The 22204-nt window shown below is 41.3% G+C and overlaps 1 protein-coding gene across 1 annotated transcript in view; it reads left to right on the top strand.

Annotated features, from left to right (window-relative positions):
• Positions 1–452: 452 nt before the first annotated feature.
• niban1a (niban apoptosis regulator 1a) overlaps positions 453–22204 on the top strand; it is a 34596-nt gene continuing 12844 nt past the window's right edge. The window contains exons 1-5 of the mRNA XM_080770231.1: positions 453–599; positions 13000–13130; positions 13528–13656; positions 14648–14765; positions 20693–20857. Coding sequence (XP_080626357.1) covers positions 545–599; positions 13000–13130; positions 13528–13656; positions 14648–14765; positions 20693–20857 — 598 coding nt within the window. The 5' untranslated portion in view covers positions 453–544. The remainder of the gene's footprint in view (positions 600–12999; positions 13131–13527; positions 13657–14647; positions 14766–20692; positions 20858–22204) is intronic.

Here is a 22204-nt window from a genome sequence, read left to right as displayed (position 1 = left end):
TTAACCTAAGGTAGGCAATAAGTGATATGAGACAGGACCAGCCGAAAAGATGCCTCTGGCACATAAAATTTGTAGATATAGCCTTGTGTATAATTTCCAGCAAACAACTGTTCCAACCAAAATTGTGCCATAATTATGTATCTCTAGGCTGCAGTCTATGTTTAGAGTGGTCCTGTTGCCCTTATACGCTCGCTGATTATGGTGGATTTCATTTGACTTATTAGTACCGAAAAGATGTCTATTTTCTAGTGTTAAAGCGACATGGAAATACGTAACTTTTGGGTACTGTTTTCCGAATTATGAAAATCAAGGGAGCAGCTACCGGTAGTATCTCAAACCTGGGGTGGGCGCCGCTGGCAGTAAGTAGACTGATGAATATGAGTGTTTACGCCACCACCTACAACAGCTGGCGTGCCTTTCCTCCACGCCCGTCATTGAATGACAGAGAGAGAGGGCGTCTTCTTCGTTCGCTGTCGATGCAACAGTGTGTACCTGAGGAGCGAAGCATACCTGTGGATACATTTGTCCCCGACAGCCTGGCATCATGGGGATATCCGCGTCGGGTCTGCTGGATGAAACTAAATCCAACTACATCAAAGGTAATGCGACGCGCGTCTCCGGACGCGCTTCAAAGCGGCGCCGGTTTGCGTTTATGACTCGAGAAAGATCATTTTTATTGATTTATGGCAATCAAACTTTGATATAAATGATTTTATATTGTGATTTGCAGCAGTAGATTTGAAATAATTTCAGTGTTCTCTCTCTACTTACGTCATATGCTTTGCTTTAAAGTCAGTGTGGCTCGGCGGAGACATTCTCGTGTTTCATGGAGATGGGGTTTAGCCTGCTAGGAGAGGGGGAAGGGGAAACCATGACTCATTCTGTGGAGATAAAAGTATGAGATGCACTTCAGAAAAGAGGGAATTTACCTCCCGAGTATAGCCCTATGTATGGCATGCTTCCTTCCAGAGACAGCTAAGCTAGGGAACGTGTCAGACTTGTTTTGTCTCCTATGACCATTATACCAGACATACCACCTGAGGAATACATTAGGCTATTTCAGGTATGGAGACATATGGGTCCAAAAATCCGTTGTTAATTAACTTGTATTAATACTTTAACAATAGCCCTATCCTTTGCAGTTTGCACATTGTTTTAGGTTTATTTGGCTAGAAAGAATAGCTGAAGGCAAACATGCAGGTTCGTCCAGCCTTGCTGCAGGCAGATGTTTTAGACAAAAAGAACATGGCTATCTATTGCATTTATCTGCTCAATCCTGATAATCAAGCCCTGCAGGAGGAAAGTGAGGGAGTCAAAAGTGCCAGTACCAGTTTTTCTCTTCTTCAGGCCTGCCGCCTATAGGTGTGCCTGTTGAGCAATATGGGTGGAGACGGACAATGGACAAAATATATTTCTCTTGTTTAGGCTAGGATTAGGATTATGTGTGGGTTTTGTGACTGGTGATGTGAGTATAGGCTAAGGTGTGAGAACTGATGGGTGGCTATCCTGATTCCTGGTCTCTGCCAACATTACTAGAGGTGCAGTGCAGTGAGTGAAGTCACCCTGAGACTTTCTGTCTGAGGTCATTTGAGCAACATTCAAATAGCCTACTGTAGTGTTACATAAATTGGTGAAATGAGTGGAGCCCAGCTGAGTGTGTAAGTGATTTCTAACTAGATTACTTTGGAATTTTACGTGAAGTTTCCAATATTTGTCTTACACTGTGTTAACTAACTTGATATCCATATGATTCAGTGGGCAGTATTGTTTTTCGTTTGCCTGATCCATGTTTTCCTTGCCTCTAACCCCGGCCCCAAAGTCATAATCAGCTGGGAGAAAGTGGTGACTGGTGATGACTCAGGGGAATCCCATATCAGAAACATCTCCAAAGAGTCTAGGAGTTTATTTTTCTACACTGTAAAATGGACCCACCCGGGCCCATGTTTATACTCTTTGAGTTCAATTGACACATTTTTTTTGTTTTTAGAGTGTAATATGTAATAATTGCCCAGTATAACATCTTGTTCTCTTGTACTAAGTTAAGTAGTAGGTGCTCCAAGGTTAGATGTGACATAGCTTTCATGTGCCCTTATAATAGGTCCCTTTGGGTGCTCGGATCTCGTAAATTTAATATTCCTCCTCACCACTGTGGAATTAGCCTATAGGACTGGTCCTATAAGGCCTCTTCCAGCAGGAATTGGGAGAAATCTTGGCTTTCGTGTTTGCTTCTCCCTGCCTGACCCATTTTTCCTGGCTACCATTTTCTCCAGACTAAGTCATTGAACAGAGACTTTTGGGCCAGAGAGATGACAAAGCACAACCATTTATTTATCCACCAAATGCAGTGTGTGTGTGTGTGTGTGTGTGTGTGTGTGTGTGTGTGTGTGTGTGTGTGTGTGTGTGTGTGTGTGTGTGTGTGTGTGTGTGTGCGTGTGCGCACTGCACATGCATTGAGGAGGGAGGGGTTGGGCGAGAACTTTGGTTTAGTTGATGTAGTGATCCCATGATGTTGGGTTGGGTGGGGTACCACCCTTGTTGGGTTGGGACGAGGGGTACAACCCTGTTGTGGCTGTCATGAGCTTCAATCACAAAGACCTCTCGACTGGATACGGTCATTACGGTGTCAATAGCAACAGTGAGTGAATAAAATGAAATCTGGATTTAGATCTATGGGAAAGACATCATTAATAGGGTCGGAAATTGTGGTCAAAAGTGCACATTCAATGACCATGATGCTGCTCATGGTATTAGAGGGATATCTATGGAAAAGTAGAAGAGCAACTCTCCTCAGGTGACTGAGAATGTCAATCCAGGAGGTGATCACACTGTCAGCAAGTCTGTCTCCAGTAACATAGAGAGGGCTGTTATAGTCATTCATTACAAATGTACACTTGAGACTAGTTCAGTGATTCAAGAAACATTGGCACTGGTCCACACAGATGTGGGGGGGGAAATCACACCCGTGTGAAGTGAGGGGCGCTCTTATCATTGTACATCATCATGACGTAAAATAGACAATTTGTCTATTTGCTCAGACACTATGACATAAAATTCTCCATTCATTATCAATGGGAATTTAATGTTCGTGTAGGACAAAGTTTGTGGACAGACACCAAAAGCTGGATATATAAGCACCCTCAAAGATCACTCGAGTTGATGAGTGCATGTGAGGTATACCATAGGCCTGAATTGTTGAATCCTACAGTGAGGGGGCATTGTATGCCATGGTTTACAATTTAGATGTCTGCTTGTCCCCATAGACTATAGAGGGAAAGGTCACTGCAAATATAGTTATTCTGACTGATCACCCCTAGTGGTCTCATCCAGGATGACAATTCCCCATCGACGGCATGAGGAGCCACTTAATGGTTTGATGAGTATGAAAATGATGTGAATCCCATGCTAAGGCCTTCACAGAGTTTGGACTGACATGTGAGATTACAAAAAAACAAGGGAATATATATGGACTTTTCATGACCTGGCGAAGATGTATTGACATCTAAACATTGTTTGCCTGCACCCATACAAGCCAAGGCATTAATTGTTCGAGACTGTGCCTTCCTTCCACAATATAGTTTGCTTAGTTTGTTAGGATGGTGATTGATAAGGCAAGGCTTATAGGTCAACAGATCAGGTCAAAAGCAGCTGACATTTTATTTTTCAGATTGTGAAAAAATGATTTGAAGTTTGTTTTAAAAAGAAAAAGAAAAACTGAAAACAATGTTTGAGAGCCAATGGCATAGACTGGCCAAAACAAATACAGAGAACGTCTGCCTTTTAGAGATCATATTGTCAGTCTCATCTTTCAAGATTCCAGTGTTGCCAGAAGTAATGGTTTCTGCCATGGACTGACAGTCTGATATCAGTATCCACCAGCCTTTTACACACTCATCCCTCATGTCTTCTCAGTACTTACCCTGAACAGTGTTTATTACCCATATGAAACATTTTTTCCTGAAAAGTAATATAGAGATTCGTGAGTATCTCAGTGGGGTGCAGCATCTGTTTCCTTCTCAGCAACAGCTGGTATTGTAATTATTTTGGTTCATAGGAGAAAATGTATGATTCAGTTGCATGTTTATGAGCAGCGTTGAGTCAAATGATAGCCAAATGGCGAAACCACTAAGTTGACCCCTGTTTTGCTTGACAAAGCTTCACCCCCTTGTAAAAGGGAGTTTTACAAGACAGGCATCAGTCAATGCATGGTCGAGCTCCAGCCAATAAAACAAATCTCTACATAGTCTCTGCAGAGCACAGTGAATTTTGCAGGCATTCCTAGTCTTTGTTATTGAGGTCTTTTTGCATTTTCTTTTGTATTTGCTTGCTTTCTCTCCAGCTCTAGTATTACACAATTTCTCTGATATTCCATACCAATTGGCCAACGTCAGCCCTCTAATCTCTGCCATTGCCAGTCTCCACAAAGAAAGGAAGCTTCTCACTCACTGCTTAATGGCCACCTGTTGTTTACTTCAACTTGCTGACTGAGTGTGCAAACACAATGGAAATGGAGCAAAATCTGTTCCCAGTCAACCAACATCCATTGCGCTACTAGTTTTGAATAGCTACAGTATGCAAGTATGCAAGTGGTTTGTGCCGGTGGCTCTGGCTGAAAGGAATGGTCGTCACCTAAGCATGATGCATTGAAATCCAGCTTATGAATGAAACTGGACTGGAGAATACATTTGATCAATGATTTATTATCTTGTGATAGAAAAAGTAGATCACACACATTCGCTATTGGTGAAGCCAGTAAACCATTTTGGTGATTTGTGAACTGCTGAGTGGGCTGTTTCAGATTTTTAGGCCTGCATGGTCAGCTCGTCTATTGTGCTAGAGCTAGACTGATAGCGAGGTGTAACATTATATTAGTTGAGATGTGGTACAGTATGTGAGTATGTAAGCCTATAGCTCTAGTATGATAGTGTAGTTAGGTCAGATCCATAATCAAGAAACAATGGAGTTCAGAATGTCGTGGAGCTCATAGCTCATTATTAACTTAAAATCCTCTCCAAACCCCAATTAGAAAGTTGCAGATAGGAACAGATTACAGGCTGACACAGTAAAGAACTAATTCAGTCTGTACTGTGACATCATCTTATGAGAATGTGGGTTTCCCGGAGGCCAACTGCACTAAGTCTTTCTCTTTGCATGATGAATGTGTTACTGTATGTCTGTATCCTAGAGCTCCCACAATACAGAATACAGACCTGATGTGTGCTGTTCACAATCAGATATTGTCATCTCTATGTGTAGGTTAAGTTCATGCTAAGCTATACTAGGATTTGGTATAGTTTATGTGATTGATTGTGCATGCATGGCTGTGTGTGGTGGTGTGTAAACTATGCAATATACCCAGTTAAGATCTAGGCGTTCCTATGTTGTGATGTTATGTTATGATGGTATGCCAGCGCTTAAGCACCAAACTCGCTCTGCAGGTCATAAAAGTCACTGACAGCCAGGTGAACATTACTCATTTAAATGCTCAATAAGTCGGACACTAAATGTGTGTCCGGTCTACTTGGGGACCGCGCAAGTTGAGAACAATGTATGTCAGGAACGATGCAAGTTGGGAATTCATTACATGACGGTTGTACAATACCTTTTGTCCGTGTTTTAAGAGTACTCGCAGTACCCATTATTAGAGTACCCAGTGCAGAAGATCACCACATCCTGGTCTCTAAACTGCCTCCCCCTGGCCAGCCTGATGGAGGGGAAATAACGGGTTGGAATAACGTGTTCCTTCCACGCGCTACGTCCAACCAGGGAAACTCCCCCTGTCAGGTGTAAAGGAGCGACTTGGACACTCATGTATGAAGGAAGCATGAGTTCAAGTCCGTTGCTCTCCCCAGGTTGGCGGAGGGTGTGTAGAGACCAGGATCACATTAGATAATTGACACAGGGGTGAAAAATGGGTTCACCACAGTACTAATACGTTATAACGATATAGGTAACCAAGCGTACAGTGCGTACCCACCACTATATGACCAAACGACTACATTTCAAGAAACGGGGATCGCTGAATCTGATGTCGTCTAAACGGCTGAAACACGTTGATAACATACAGGTACATGAGACACAGGCAGACACATACAGACATGTTGTGCATGTAAACATAATGAAGTTCTGCACACAAGGTTCGACCAATCTGTGAAGCCGATGGATTGGGTTGGCCTCTTTACTGTGGTTGGTTGGTGCCTCTTTACTGTGCTAAAAAACAATTCAAACTCAGTGTGTGATATCATCGCTGGTAAATACCAGGGAGGAAGAAACCTCTCTCCCTATTACTAACCTCTGGCTGACAAATACACATACTCATGTTTCTGTCACTGTACACCTGCAAACAACACCGCCCCCCACTTTGTTTGACATATTGTTGCCATATAGTAACTTGAACAAAGTCTCAGTCATTTCCTGAAGTAACAATGAGGGAAATTCACGTGTCATAGCAGCAGCATTTCGGTGTTGCATTCATGGAATGGAATCTTTGGCCTGGGTCTGGTCTGTCTGTAAATGTAATAGTAGTATCAGTGTGGCCTGCCTGGCTGGTGACTTTGCATAATCACATATAAATCTCATCACTGAGCACACAAGTGTCATCTGTCTGTTTGTTACAGCAGTGATTCTCAACCTTTTTCATTTCAAGGACCACCACCACCATTTTAAAATGCATTAAGCCACAGACCAATATGTGGGATCTCTGGGACCAAACTACTCGTGTTTTACTGTTTACAAAAAAATCTGTCTCATGGGTCCATTGAGTTCCACTTCTACACTCTGGGAGTTACACACCTGTATTGGGTCCATTTGGTCCCAATCTATCATTTAGCTGGGGACCCCCTCCATGGACTTATATAATATTGTGAAAACTACATGGCTTGTGTTTTGTATTTGTGTATATGTGTTTGTCTGTGGTGCCTGTGTACTTGTGTGTGTTGTGTGTAGGGAAAAAATAATGGATGTGGTGATGGGTTCATTTCCCCGCAGGCACTCACTCTGACAACCACAGACATCTCTCCTAGAGAGACTACACCATGACGACATGTCCCTGTTGGAAACATGTCTGTTTTGGAAACAAGGGATATAGTGTAGTATTTGTGTTTTTCCTATTATATTTGAGTTTATTTGTGTGTTATGAATGTGTTTGCATGTACTTACTTGGTAGAGCCGTGTATTGTCTAGTGCCTCCTTATGGGGACAGCTATTGTCATGTCAATTTGAGCTCTATCAGTGTTGAGAGTGGGACAACAGGCTGGAAGAGCAGGTCTCTCCAGTGAAACAGGGTTTTGTAGACACTAGTCACACTGCAGTACCTATCCACAGTATAAACACTCACTGTGTCCTTCACCATGCACTGATTGAGTCGACAATGTGTAATCAGTTAAGTATATCACGATGAGTATGAGATAGAGGGAGAGAGAGAGAGAGGGAAAACAAATAATATCTTTACCTTTTAAATCATAATAGAAGATGCTGAAAAGGAATGTGACTGGTTACAAGTTACCTGGCCAAGTGCAAATAAGTGTCAATGGTCTGGAGGTGGACTCAGGTTACATCGTATGATGTAAGTCAGACTTGACTATAACTACTCCTCTTGGTGGAATGCATCTTGTTGAACTACATGCAGCCAATATATTATTACCTGCTCAGAGTTCATCCCTGTTTGACAACCTACAAACCCCAGATTGTAGACGTAATTCTCCTTAGTTGTGTCACGTCTCGTAATGCACGTGGTCTGAACTCTGAATACCTTCTGTTTATCCACTTCTGTGGTTGCGTTGCATGCTGTGTCACCCTGACTTTGTTGTGTACATTTGTGTATTTAAAGATATAGTACGGGTAGGATTTTCTTTCCTTAAAATAAGTGATAAATAGCTCTGCATTGTCATAGTAATCATGCTATAGAATGTTTGTTAAGCAATGGATCTTTCGCCGTCTCTCCAACTCTTTGCTCTTTAGTAAACCGAAAATGCATTTCCAGTTCAGGATACTGATTTCATCCAATCAGGAGAATGCAGTACAAACAAGTGAAATTGGAAGTGATGACACAAAGAAATGAGCAGTCAAACTTCCAGTGGAACTGGAACACTATAAAATTGAAGCTGATACATGGGTAGGGCCTACTATCTCCCGATTGGGTGAAATTGGCAACCCACCTGAAAATGTGTTAATTATAGAGCTTTAACATCGCAATGTACCGGTACTTCAATATTTAATTCCATTTCATTACATAACAATCTGACAAGTTGCTTGTAAAAATCTCCCAGATGAGAGCACAGCTAAATGCCTAGAATTCATTTCATGGCATGGCTGCCATTTGTCCTTCCCTTCACACAGATTCATTTTCTTGGAACCGCTTTTTGTCCAAACAGCATGTCTATGCTGCTTTTGATTGGCCGTGGGCATAGTTAAGGTTAGGTATACTGTAATGTTGGTATGGTTAAGTTTAGTCATGGGTTTAATTAAATGAGTTCAGTTAAATATAGACACGGTTGGTAAGGATGGGTGGGCGTCGTTCACCATGAAACTGTCACTCGTAGTATGGATGACGTGGGCAGAGATTTGGTCAGAAGAGAGCAAAAATACCCCACAGTACACCATCTGTTGCCCAGTCTGACTCTGACAACCATACAGCATTGCTCATACCACTTCCTGGCTCCCTCCAGCCTGTGTTTGCATACCCATTTTACATTGAAAGGGAAAATAATAAACAAATACAGGCTGGCAGGCGCTTTGCATAAAGAGAGCCTCCACAATTACGCCTGGTGTTTCCAGAAGGCACCAGGGCATTAAGAACATCAAAGATTAAACGTGAACTAAATTGAACTCTAAAGCGCTTGCTTTGTGGAAGTTCTCCCACCCAGCGGCCATCCTACTATAGCTCTGTGGTTTCATCCTTCAAATGCTGCACAACAGAGCTGAACGGGCATATTGTAACCCAATCCTTGCATATCTGAAACAGCTGCCTGCTAAGACATGCTTCCTACGGCCTCTGTTACGTTTTGACAGCACACAAACACACTATCAACATCTTTATAAAGATCTAAATCTCCTCTTCTGCGTTTTTAGTTGAATGTCTGTTGAATGTTTTTTCCTTGCTCAATGTTTAGCCTTTTAACAATTTCTCTCCTATAATAAAGTTGTATATTTTGTTTCGTTATAAAACGACTTTGGGTACTAACATATGTTATATGTATTAACATATGTTTATTTATTTTTCTTATTTGACAAAGATATTCATTATATATTTGGTCCCTCCATAAATCTGTTTCATTATTATTATTAATAATAATAATAATAATAATAATAATAATAAGAACATTTATAGAAAGTCCTTCCATTATAAAAACTGTTCAGTATAAGACAATTCTTATATCTACAAGACAAAATAGTGGTCAAGTTGCTTTTTAAGATCATTGAGGAAGTTCTCTAACAGACACGTTCAGCTCCATTCGAACACAAAGGCAACATGAGCAGGCTGCAGAAATGACCTCATTCCAGAACCTCATTCATTGGCAGTCATATGAGAAGACACTGACTGTATTCCAGCTCTCTGGAGAAATGGGTGTTGCCTTGCCTTATTGAAAAGGTCTTTGGGGATAGTGAGTGTTTATGAGGTAGTCATTTCAGATAATCAGTGGTCTCTCTTTCCCTGCAGACATCAGAGAGAGAGAGAGAGAGAGAGAGAGAGAGAGATAGATAGATAGAGAGAAACCAAGATCATGAATGAACTGTGATCCCAGTGCAGTGTTACTGTTTAGGAGACGGCAGGACAGGATATCCTGTGCGTGTGTGTGTGTGTGTGTGTGTGTGTGTGTGTGTGTGTGTGTGTGTGTGTGTGTGTGTGTGTGTGTGTGTGTGTGTGTGTGTGTGTGTGTGTGCGCTTGTGTGTGACTTAGTTCACATTTTGTATGTGAGTGTAAAATTCACACATACCAGAGTGGAGGTCCTGATGGAATGTGCGGTATGAGTCAATTCAAGATTTTTGGTCCCGATGTTGATCCTGATGTTGGAGGTGTCCTAAATCACTGATTTCCAATGTTTTGACTGTGTCAAATCAATTGTAATCAACAGCAAAAAAAAGATTTGATTACATTTTTTATTTGAGAACATAAAAAAAAAGTTTATCATTTGGGTGTGAGCCCGAGACTATATGTATTCATCAAAATTACCAAACCGATATATCGGTCAGGCTCCAGTTCTGAGCAATGTTTTGATTAGGTGATCAGCGGGAGAATGGCCTTGTTAGTGCCGACAGGGACAGGATGCGGAACTGCTCTTTAAAGACGGTATTGTTTAGCAGCCCAGAGACAAGGAAAAAACAAGGAGACCCCCTGGGGAGCCGCCTCGCTGTAGTTCCACCACAGCTGCTTCACAGTTTCCCCCTGTCCCTCTCCCTGTTCCTTCCATAGCTACCTTTCTGTTTCACAGTTTCCCTCTGTCCCTCTCCCTGTTCCTTCCATAGCTATACCTTTCTGTTTCACAGTTTCCCTCTGTCCCTCTCCCTGTTCCTTCCATAGCCTCTGCCCCTCATTTTTCAGATCAACCTGTCATAGTGCCACCATGAAAGCGGAATTTGCAAAACACCACTCCTACAGATTTGGTCCAAAAACCACGCAAATCGGTACACATGCAGATAGTGATCATTTTAAAATACGGTAGTCCAGCTCAACTCCAGACTCTGAGGCTGCTGTGTTTCCTGCAGGTAGAGTAAAGCGAGACAAGGTCCTCACCTCCCTCGTTTAACTGTGAGTGTTTCCATAGTGATCTATCTATCTACAGCACAGTAGCTATTTAACAACGTATGCTGTTGACATTCAGCCAGATAGCACACAGCCGTAAACCCATCCCCACTCCACCCCACCACCAGACAATGAGCCACAGTCACACACATCAGCGCTAAGCTTGTTGTCAATTAATGTGTTATTGCGTGTTAACTCCCACAGGCAGGGGGTACTATTATGACTATTATGTATTCCAATGTTGGGAAAGCACACATTTGAATCAGATAGTTTTTCCCCCTGTGGTGATAATGAGTTCTGAGTGCACTGTAGCTGAGTTATACAAACAGAAAAATGTGTCTCTGAATGAGAATCTGGTACCATTGACAAAATAAAAGCCCCTGCCTAGTGTATCCCTGTGGTCTGCACTTGCTCTGCTTCTCCTGGGTAATCTGATCCTCTGTGTTAAGGACTCTATAATATAATCATCCCACAATACAGCCAGCCATCATGGGCTGACGGTCCGCAGAGAGGTTGTACTTATGCAGAGAGCTGAGCACAAAGCAAGCCAGAGAGTGCTTATGAAATGGATCTGTTTGATGCCACATCTTGCTGGTGGCCTTGGGAGACTCGCATGGCTGCACGAAGAGACGCAAAGTCTGATTGTTCGCCACGTGCGCTGGCATTCGCTCACGCAAAGCAGGAAGACACTAATGAGTGGTAACGACTGCCTTATGTAGTGTTAGTAATAGTGATCATATTACAGTATTGCGCTGGGATCACCTGGAGTAGTGCAATGTGACGTCATTTTGTGTTCGATCAGGTCTGAGAAAGGTAATACTTACAGGGCCGAAATGGAAAATGACTGTAAAAGAGGTCTCGTTTCCAGTCAAATTGTGCCATTTCATCCAGGAAAAGGCAGAGTAACTGTGTAGTCATTAGGAAAATTAGTGATATATGCACATCCAAAACTCGTGACAATTTGTTGGATACACAGTGTGGAGAAATCAAGCTGAGAAAAATACCCCATTCCTTTATATCATATATCAGCCAGCTATGGTCTTTTTCAGGGAAACAGAGCATGACATGTTACCCTTAACATCTAGATACCACAAGGCTTTTAAAGCTCTCTCTTGGCTTCATGTTATAAACTGGTTTATGTTTGTAACAAGGAGCTTTATATAATAAACATAATATATTATAGTATAGTATAGTATATAGTAGTTACAAACAAACGATAGGAAAATGTGTCCGTGAAGATGAACATGCATCAAACTATTCATATATTAGTTAATGCCTCAGACACATTAGGTGTATGTTCAACTAGATTAGGCAGGGGCCAGGGGGCCACACCTGTAGAATGATTGTGTGTGGGGGGCCACACAGCGTGCACGCAGAACATTTCTCGGTTCTCAAAATGCATTTTGTGCTCAAACAAAGATTTATAAAACTCCCTGACAAATCGCAGAGACAGTTTATTTATTTTTGGACCACAATGCTTATATGAGACAATTTAAAATTAAACTTCTATGACAGTGCTGACATAATGAAGTGACATTTTTCCGGTAGTGTCTCAGCCCTGCGGTCGCTCGTCGCCTATATTAAGGCGTCTTACTGGTGTGTATATATAATACATTTGTGCACAGTAATGAGCAGGATAATATGTCTATAGACTTACAGGTATATGCTACCTTAGATGTAGACGTATTCGACAGTGCATAAACATAATTGCCTTGACATTAACTACCGTCAACAGGCACCAGCCGGACACACACACACACACACACACATACATACATACATACTCGCCCTCTGCAGTGCTCTGAATATAATGGAATATGATTAGGATTGCTGTTATTATGGTAATCTCACACTTCAAATTTCACACACCATACCTGTAACTTTCATTAGCCCTTTTATTTTCTCTTTTACAAATAGAAACACAACAAGCAGACTAAAAGCCAATGTATGCTTGAAGTGAACGTTACTACATTCTGAGATTTGAGCATTCATACTGTTTTGCGTCTCACGCCAGAAAATGTAAACGAGGAAGTGAATGGGTTAACACACCACACAGACAAAATTATAGAGGAAGATAGCGCTGTAGCTACTGGCTCCACTGCGCTCCACTGAGTGCACCATACTTGGAATTGATCTGGCTTGTTATTTGTTTTCGTCTGCACTATTCAACGTAATTGCTGTCAGTGCTGATATATTTCCTACTCTCTCTCTCTCTCTCTCTCTCTCTCTCTCTCTCTCTCTCTCTCTCTCTGTTTTTCAGGCCAAGTGGAGGCTGAGCTCAAAGCGTTCTGTCCATACTACAAGAAACAGTTTTCTATAGCCTACTTCTCTCAGGTGGAAGATGAACTTGAACAACACAAAGACAAGATCACTCAACTGCTCAAACAAAGGGTAGGTTAGGGACACACTTTGTGTGTGTGTGTGTGTGTGTGTGTGTGTGTGTGTGTGTGTGTGTGTGTGTGTGTGTGTGTGTGTGTGTGTGTGTGTGTGTGTGTGTGTGTGTTTGAATAACTTTGTGTGTGTTTGAATAACTTTGTGTGTGTGGGGCGCCTGCTGATCTAGTGGTCCAGGCGCATGCCACATATACTGTAGGCTCTGGCCTGACAGCACGTTGTGTGTTCGAGTCCCATTCATGACGACCTTTGCTGCATGTCTCTGCCCTTCTCTCCCTCCCTCTTTCCTGTCTATCTTCACTAGTAACTATCAATAAAGGCCAAAAACGAATCTTTAAAAGTGTGTGTGTGTGTGTGTGTGTGTGTGTGTGTGTGTGTGTGTGTGTGTGTACCAGTTGGGTGCTGAGGAGGGGGAGGTGCTGTATGAAGAGGGGGTCCAGTACTTTGACGACACCAGGAAGTGGAGGGAGAAGTACGTGGTGGTGAGAGCCAACTACTGCTTGGAGTGTCATGACAGCTTGGAGGTGAGTGTGAAGCAACAAGGAGGGGACTTTGTATAGACCAGTGGTCAACTTCGTTATATAGGTTTATGCTTGCGAATATATGCAATGTACAAGCTCATTCGCTTTGCGTTGTGTCGCATGTGATGTGATGTGATGTGATGTGATGTGATGTGATGTGATGTGATGTGATGTGATGTGATGTGATGTGATGTGATGTGATGTGATGTGATGTGATGTGATGCGATGCAACGCTTTGAAAGCTTGTAGATCTGAGTGAGTTTATAAATCTTCAATTTTGGAGAGCTATACCGTCCTAGTGGAGAATAATACATTGTATTGTTCTTTTTTTTTGTTATCAAATGTTTTTTTATTTAAGACAATAAATTACAATAAGATGTTAACACCATGAATGAATAAAGAAAACAAAACACATGTAAAAACAACACATAACAGCAAAAGCAAGGAACACAAAAACAAACAATCCCACCCACCCCACCCCCCGGGACCAAAGATGCCACAAAAAGACAATACATTGTATTGTTCTTGAAACACAGACAAACAATTTAAAGGAATAATCGTGAAAACAAAAATGTATTACAGAAAGTAATACGTTAGAAATAATCTAAATATATGTGATAAAAATGTGAATTGTTGTGGAAGTGACCAGGTATAAACGTTTTATTCATATTATATAGGCCTAGTCCTCTGCTGTTGAGCACTGGCGCCCTTCTGCTCAAAACTGGGCAGAAGCTCATTGAGCTTTGTAAAAGTGTAAAAACTAAACCGGTGCCTGTGGGAGAAGATCTCATCTGCTGGCGGGAAGCTTTTAAAAGGGTTTAAACCAAGATTCCCCAAATTGAACTGATATCTCTCCAGCTCTGCCCACCGTATACCTGAAGAGAAACAGAGCAAAACACTCAAGCCCTGGCAGACAGAGGCTTCACAGTGGGATTTATGTTGTTGTTAATTGCCTCTTTGTGCTGCCTTTTTCTACTCCTGTCTTCCTGTCCAGAGTTTCATGAAAGGGGTTCCTCCACACCACAAGCTTCTGCCTACAGGGGGAACTGTTCTGACTACAGAGGAGAAGTACATGGCCATGGTGGATAAGTGTTTCCCAGATGAAACCAACAGTGAGTGTAAAAGAAAACACAAGAAACCATTGTACGCTATTGTTACCCTTGGGCCGGACCTAGCACAAAAGGTTTTTGCCCTTTTTTTTTCTTGTAGTCTGTCTCCACTTTTGTCTCCACATAAGCCTACCTAGTACCTACTCACACTCAAGAAGTCAATGACTATGATGAAGATCAATCATGTTACATACAGTTTTTACTTTTAATTTTATATATATATATATATATATATATATATATACTGTATATATATATATATATATATATATATATATATAGACAGGATAAGAAAGGAAGTTTGAGTACAGGTACAGGTAAAGGGTTTTCTTCTGTCTTAGATATTACAAGCTTTTGCCACAAACGGTACAACCAAAGGTCTCTTAGCTTTTTCCACAGAAAACACATGCACACACACGCAAACACAATTTAGGCATTTAGCAGACACGCACACACGCAAGCATGCACGCGCACACACACACACACACACACACACACACACACGCACACACACACACACACACACACACATTGACACGTGCACATGTGGATGCACATTCAAATAGAATGCCAAACATTTGCAGTGATACACACAGGAATGCAGATAGTGCACTTATTCAGGCCATCATCCACACCCGCGGGTGAGTCAAGCAATTGATCGTTAACATTTTGATTTCCCACCTTGCGTTGGGCACGTCATTTGAGTTGATCTACAAAATGTAGATTGGATATTTTCTCTATTTTTGACCATAGCTATAAACATAACTCTAACAGATGCATGGCATGCCTGGAGCCTAACCTTATTCAATCAATGGACTGGACACATAGTCCCCTCTATAGAGCGTCCCGCTTTCATGACGACGCCAGGCCCAGGAAATAGTTCCCAATGCATTTTTCCCATAGACATTTTGAAACGTAATTATTTAAAGACCTTTTAAGCGTCGTACAAAGCCAACTCTTGTTGTGACAAATCATGACAACAAACACAATATTTTGGACCAAACAAATAATTACAAAGAAGAAAAACAACAAAGTGTTGTAACCTGCCGTCTTTTTCTACTTTCTAATTCTTTGTTTGGCCCAAAACAATGTGTTTATTGTCATGATTTGTCACGACAAGAGTTGGATTTGTCCACGGCGTAAACGTCTTTAAATAAATACTTTCTGAAAAGTCTATGAGGAAAATGAACGGGGATTTCTTTTCCGGGTCTCTCGAGGGGGCGGGACTGCGGCGCTCTATTCCCTGTGGTGTTGAACTTAAATGTTCATTACTTTAAAGTGATCTGAGAATTCAAAGCATTAGAGTTAGTCCTCTGCTGATTGATTGTCTTGTTTTATGTATGACAAACTGTAGTCTTATATCCTTTCAACAGTACCTGACTTTATTAACATCATCCATTACACCTGTATTATTAATATAATCCATTCAGTAACAGGTGAGCCATTACTGAGCTGTAATGGCTTTGCGCTCATGCCTCAAAGGCACAGGCAGAAAGAAGCCGCTATTGTAAGAGTTGGGTTTGAATTCTTAACTACATGAATTATTTACATGGATCACAATGATGTAAATGACAGCTTGTAATAGCCAGCACATGTCCTCTTATATATGAAAATGAGCAGCTATTATGTTGCTGTTCATTAATGAAACCATTTCTTCTAAATGTCTAGCCCACACATGTGAATAGCCAGCAGCTAGCAATTACTTAGCCCTATCGTAAATGACAAATGCCTGCTATTATCTGAGTCAGGTGGCTGACGTTTTCCACATGGTAAATGAAGGGAAAGCTCAGAGTTCTGACTCTGGCAGACGTAACTTCGTAAGAGTGAAGTGGCCACTATGTGAATAGGTAAATGTCTCGAAGAGACTGTTATCGTACTTTGAGTTTGCTTACCACTCAAATAGCAGTGTTGAGGATGCTATCTATGTGATTCAATTACATCTCATGTCACCACACACATTAGCTAACATTGTTTTTATTTAACACCATTCAACCACACCTGATGACCAGTAGGGTGGGAACATCTAAATTCAACGAATAGACGAAAACCAATGGTAAAAAGTTCAGATAAACAATTACTGCATTTCAGAACCAATTAAAAATAATTTGGGGCAGTCCTTTTTTATCAGACTGTTGCACGTGTTTGTCGCAGTGGTTTTAAATTCTTTACCTGGTGTAGAAAACCCCACCACTCTCCGGCTGAGAGTGGGGTGGAACCGGAGCTGATCACCTCATTCCTCCTCTAGTGGTGGGTAGGGCTATACTGATTACTAGTTAGGCACACCTGTGGCTGGCCTATATAGGCCCAGGTGGTGGTAACCTCAAAAATAGTTGCCCCTTATCAGAGGTACTGTGAGAACCTTGACAGTTGTGCCACAAGCTGATGCATTATTTAAAATCATCACTTCCATCTTAACTATCATTCGTCATCATCCATGTTATATGCCATAACCCTCTGCACCACCAAAGAACTGAATAAACATCTGTTACCCTCAAACTGCCTGCTCTGTCTGTGGCCCCACATGCTCTCATAGGCATGCACGGTGTAGGAGTGCACATAACATACCTAGCCAGCCTCCCTTTACCAGTTACAATATCTTTCACCTGGTAGGCCTATGCATTATTTCCATGCTCTAGCAAGGCCAACTCAAATTAGAAAGAGCAGTCAGCAAGAAGACTGACATCAGTCAGGACCCAGGACTCAGGAAACTGTAGCTGCCTGCACTCAACAGTCTTTGACTTTAGGAGATGCTCTTATCCAGAGCGAAGTGTGAAATCGGAATAAGCAGAATAAGCATGAGCTCTAGTCAATAAACAATAAGGTAAATAATAGGAAAACTATAATGGATAAAAGGAACTTGGATACCAGATAAACCTGGCATCTGTCCAAATAAATCTTCTAAATCACATGCTTAGTCATTTCTGGTCAAGAGAAAACAAGTCTAGCACCATTTACACTGGTAGCCAAATCCAACCTGAATCAGATCTGTGCCACATCCAGATTGGAATCAGATTTTGCTTAAATGAGTCTAAACACAAACAAGTCACATGGCATCCGATTTAGATCAGGTTGCTGCGTTCAGACTGAGACGGGTATCCTGAAGATTTGAAACCACCTCTGAATGTGTCTCAAGCTTTTACAGTGTATATGGTCTCAAGTCGAATTTGTAAAAATCGGATTCCATGTGACTTGTTTATGTTTAGACTTATTTAAACAAATCTGATTCCAATCTGGATGTGGCATAGATCTGATTCACGTTGGATTTGGCTGCCAGTGTAAATGGGGTCCTAAGAAACAAAAACATGAGAACAAGTAACCCAGATACATCTGCATAGACTGCATAGTGAGCTAGCATCAAGAAGGGATACGAAGAGATTGATGTGTTAGGAAGTGAGGTGGAATCTGAAGAGGGTAGTCTTCAGAATAAGCAGCAACAATATTAACTTAATGACATAGAGAGAGAACATTAAGTACTTTTTACGTTTTACCTGAGGGTGACTGTCAACTGGTCCTCTGATAAACTGTCATTATGTTTTCATCCTGTTTTGTTTTATTCTGTGGATGCTGCTGTTACCTGAATTTCCCTTGTGGGACAAAAACAACAACAACTAAACTGTCATTTGACGCATTCAGTGTAAATGTCAAGGTGGTCGATAATGATTTAGTTACAGAGTTACACAACCAATGTTATTACACTGAAGACTTGAAGAGTAGATAGTGATAGAATTAAATTCCTGTGACATAACCACTTTCAACCAATTGAAATGCTATATTGTGTTTCAACATTACAGTTATGTATTATGCAATTCTGAGCTAACTTAGTCTCAAAACTCTAGTTAGCAACTGTTGTTCCTACTGTAACAGGTTAGATCAGCTCTCCTGTTGTTAGATTCCTACAGAGATATTTGTGCTTTGTTTTGTGGTTTTGGATACCTATCTAAGAGACTCTTGTGTGGTCACGGCTAAAATGTTGTAATAATAGGAAAACTACTGGCCCAGTACAGTTACAAAGTAAGTAATTTTAAGTAAGTAATTTTGAGTAAGATTTCAATATCTGCACATTTTCCTCAAAAGTGTGCAGACTAGAATCAGTGCTTTTGTATGGGATACTTGTATGACTTTTGTTTTGAAAGGGGGGCACAAAAAATTGTCTTGGCCTTGGCTCAAACATTCTTTGTTAAAGCACCACTTTTCAACCTATCTTCATATAATAGATCCTCACTAATAATCTTGAAAAAACGGCACGATTCTTTTCTACTCTGTCTGTGTCTCATAGGAGGGCTGTGGGCAGTTCAGAAACCGTCTTCCAGTGACCTCATCGATGGGGAATACAAGCTAATAAAAACTGCAAGCTTTCTAGTCCTGAAAAGTTGCAATGTGAAAATGGAAGCCATCGTTCTCACGATAATGAAAATCTAAACATTTTTGTAAAAAAAATCTTGTTTAAAAAATAATCTGCCTAATGATGATGTCACTGGAAGACTGCCCACAGCCCTCCTATGAGACACAGACTGAGTAGAACAATGTGCCATTTTATCATGATTATTACTGAGGACCTATTATATGAAGATAGGTTGAAAAGTGGTGAAGTGGTCCTTTAACCATCCAAACAACATTTGTATTGTGGGTTTCAGGAAAATAGTACTCACAAGGTATATTTCCCAATACCTGGTACACACACACACACACACACACACACACACACACACACACACACACACACACACACACACACACACACACACACACACACACACTTAGGCTACTACCGATTTAGCAAGCATCCCTATGGAAGGATTGCTTTGTTCTTTTTCTGGGAAAGTCCCACTGTTGATGCTAAAGAAGACCATTGGCTCACTTGTTCAGACTTGCCCACAGGGACAGAGATGGAAGCTGAACAGATGCTTGCTCTATGTAGATTAGTCATGCTCTCTTCTTCTGTCTACCACTCAGAACAACCCTCATACCAATTTCCTTAAATCGTCCATGTTCCTACCTAAGCTGCTTTATGCTAGAATAGATCAATCACGACTGTGGGAGTTTGGTTTTTCAGATCCTCACTGTGGGACAAGCTCTGAGCTCCCTCTCCTCTTAGATAAGGATGTACGGTTCACTAAAACATCAAAGCAGCACACAGTCAAATCATCAGTGCTCGTTTAACCCCAATACAGCCACATTTGTATACTCTCACAAGAGTTAAATGAACACTGAGGATTTTACTGTGTATGTTCCAGCTCATGCAAAAAAAAATCAAACCTTTAGAGAGATGAGGCAACATGAACTCTTCTTACATAAAAAAAAGAATGGTGCTCTGTACTCTCCAAAGACCAAAGCTGGATGGTTTTCTATGTGTGTGCTTTGCTAGTAATCTGTGTGTATTAACTGGAGTGGAGACACTAAAGGGAGTCACGAGCTAAATTCTAAGCATTGTAGGCTATCATATAAATAATATAATAATCAGATGTTTCACCACCTAGCTTTCATCAGTGTTTTGTTCCAAAATATTGAATTAAATAATTCAATGTGTGTGTGTGTGTGTGTGTGTGTGTGTGTGTGTGTGTGTGTGTGTGTGTGTGTGTGTGTGTGTGTGTGTGTGTGTGTGTGTGTGTGTGTGTGTGTGTGTGTGTGTGTGTGTGTGTGCGTGCATGCTTGCGTGTGTGCGTGTCTGCTAAATGCCTAAATTGTAAATTGTGTTTGCGTGTGTGTGCATGTGTTAGTTTTCTGTGGAAAAAGCTGGTTGTACCGTTTGTGGCAAAAGCTTGTAATATCTAAGACAGAAGAAAACCCTTTACCTGTACCTGTACTCAATAAGTCAAGGCAATTAGCCGTTTCATGGTTGATGAGATAGATTGATGATACACTGATAAAAGTTCAAATGTAAAGAGTGTCTCAACCAGTGCTATAATAGCACATTGGGTTGTGTCTTACAGATGTGAAGGAGGAGTTTGCGCCTCCACTGTCTGGTATGCCAGGACAGTTCCCCGTCTACCTGCGTCTGCCCTACCGTAGGGACTCCTACTTCTGCTTCCGGCAGGAGGCTAAGCAAGCCGGCTTCATCTCCATGTTGTCAGACTGCGTTCGCCACCAGAACCAAGGTACGGTCATACTGAGAGGAACATCCCTCCTCTCAATATAAAGTCAGATTAGAACTGATAAACATATTCTGTTTTTAGGCCAATGGCAAGATCGTTGTTTCTAAAGATACCAATGTTGGTTGATGTGTCCATTCATCCAGCTATGGGTGGGCAACATTTTTAGCGCACTTTGTCTTTTCCAAGGCCAGAGAGATACCGGTACTATCACCAGCCGGGTTGACAGTGAAAATAACCACCACTTTCAAGTCTTATTATATAAATGGTAAATGGTGCATTTATATAAGTTCAGTGTCTTGCTCAAGGACACTTCGACACTAACTCTGGGGGAGCCCGGGTTTGAACTGGCAACCTCGCGGTTACCATCCAGCCACTACCCCTGAGCCCTGCTGCTAATCAGAATAATCTAACAAGACTACCGGTAACTAGGAATTTAACTATTTAATATTTAATAATAAAGTCTTATCTGTAGAGAAAGGTGTTATAAAAAAAAGAATGGATCTTTAAATGTTCTTTTTTTTTTGTGGCTTTCGCCTTTATTTTATATTTTTTATGGAGGGACAGACAGCAGGCTGACAGGAAATGGGGAGAGAGATGGGGGGGAAGACATGCAGTAAAGGCCGGGAGTCGAACCCGCGGCACACTGCCAGACTGGATTACCAGCCAAGGTGCCTGGACCGCTGAGCCATGCACAGCCCAGGCCAAGAATGGATCTTTGATTGGGTTTTTCCAATTATCCTTTGATCTATGCTATGTCGATGACAGTGTCACACATGTAGCAGATCTACAAGCCAACAACCCCCAAATGTGTTACTTTTTTCCATGTGGTTTATAAAATGTAATGTAGTACTCTTATTATTATCCAAACATTTCGGACCGAACCTGAAACATGCTTGATGCCTACAAATGTGTCTCACTGCAGCCATCACCATGGCAACAGATTCACCACACCAGCTCATGACATTTGCCTTTATTTAACTGCACTGCTCTGAGACACTCTGAGACACTCTGAGACACTGACAGGATACTGAATCATAACTTGTGGTTATACGATCAATTATTTGTCACAGAGCTAAATTAAACTGAAACCAAGCATGGAGGAGTTTATAAATAATGAGACGAACTAATTATCTCGTTGAAAGAATAATACAAAAATATGAAAGGAGGATGTAATTTTAGGTCTTCCATCTATCTGACAATGACAACAATTATGTAACACACCTGGTCAGCTACAGTACAGTAGTATTTTGTACAGTAGGCACAGTGGGAATGTCTCAGTTCAGAGCTACAGTAGTTTCCTTCCACTGTACTGTATGTATCATTGTATAAAGATATTAACATATTAAGTAA

The sequence above is a fragment of the Protomyctophum bolini genome (assembly GCF_963924005.1).
Source record: "Protomyctophum bolini genome assembly, chromosome: 8".
NCBI lineage: Eukaryota > Metazoa > Chordata > Actinopteri > Myctophiformes > Myctophidae > Protomyctophum > Protomyctophum bolini.
This window is presented reverse-complemented; position numbering and strand designations above follow the sequence as displayed.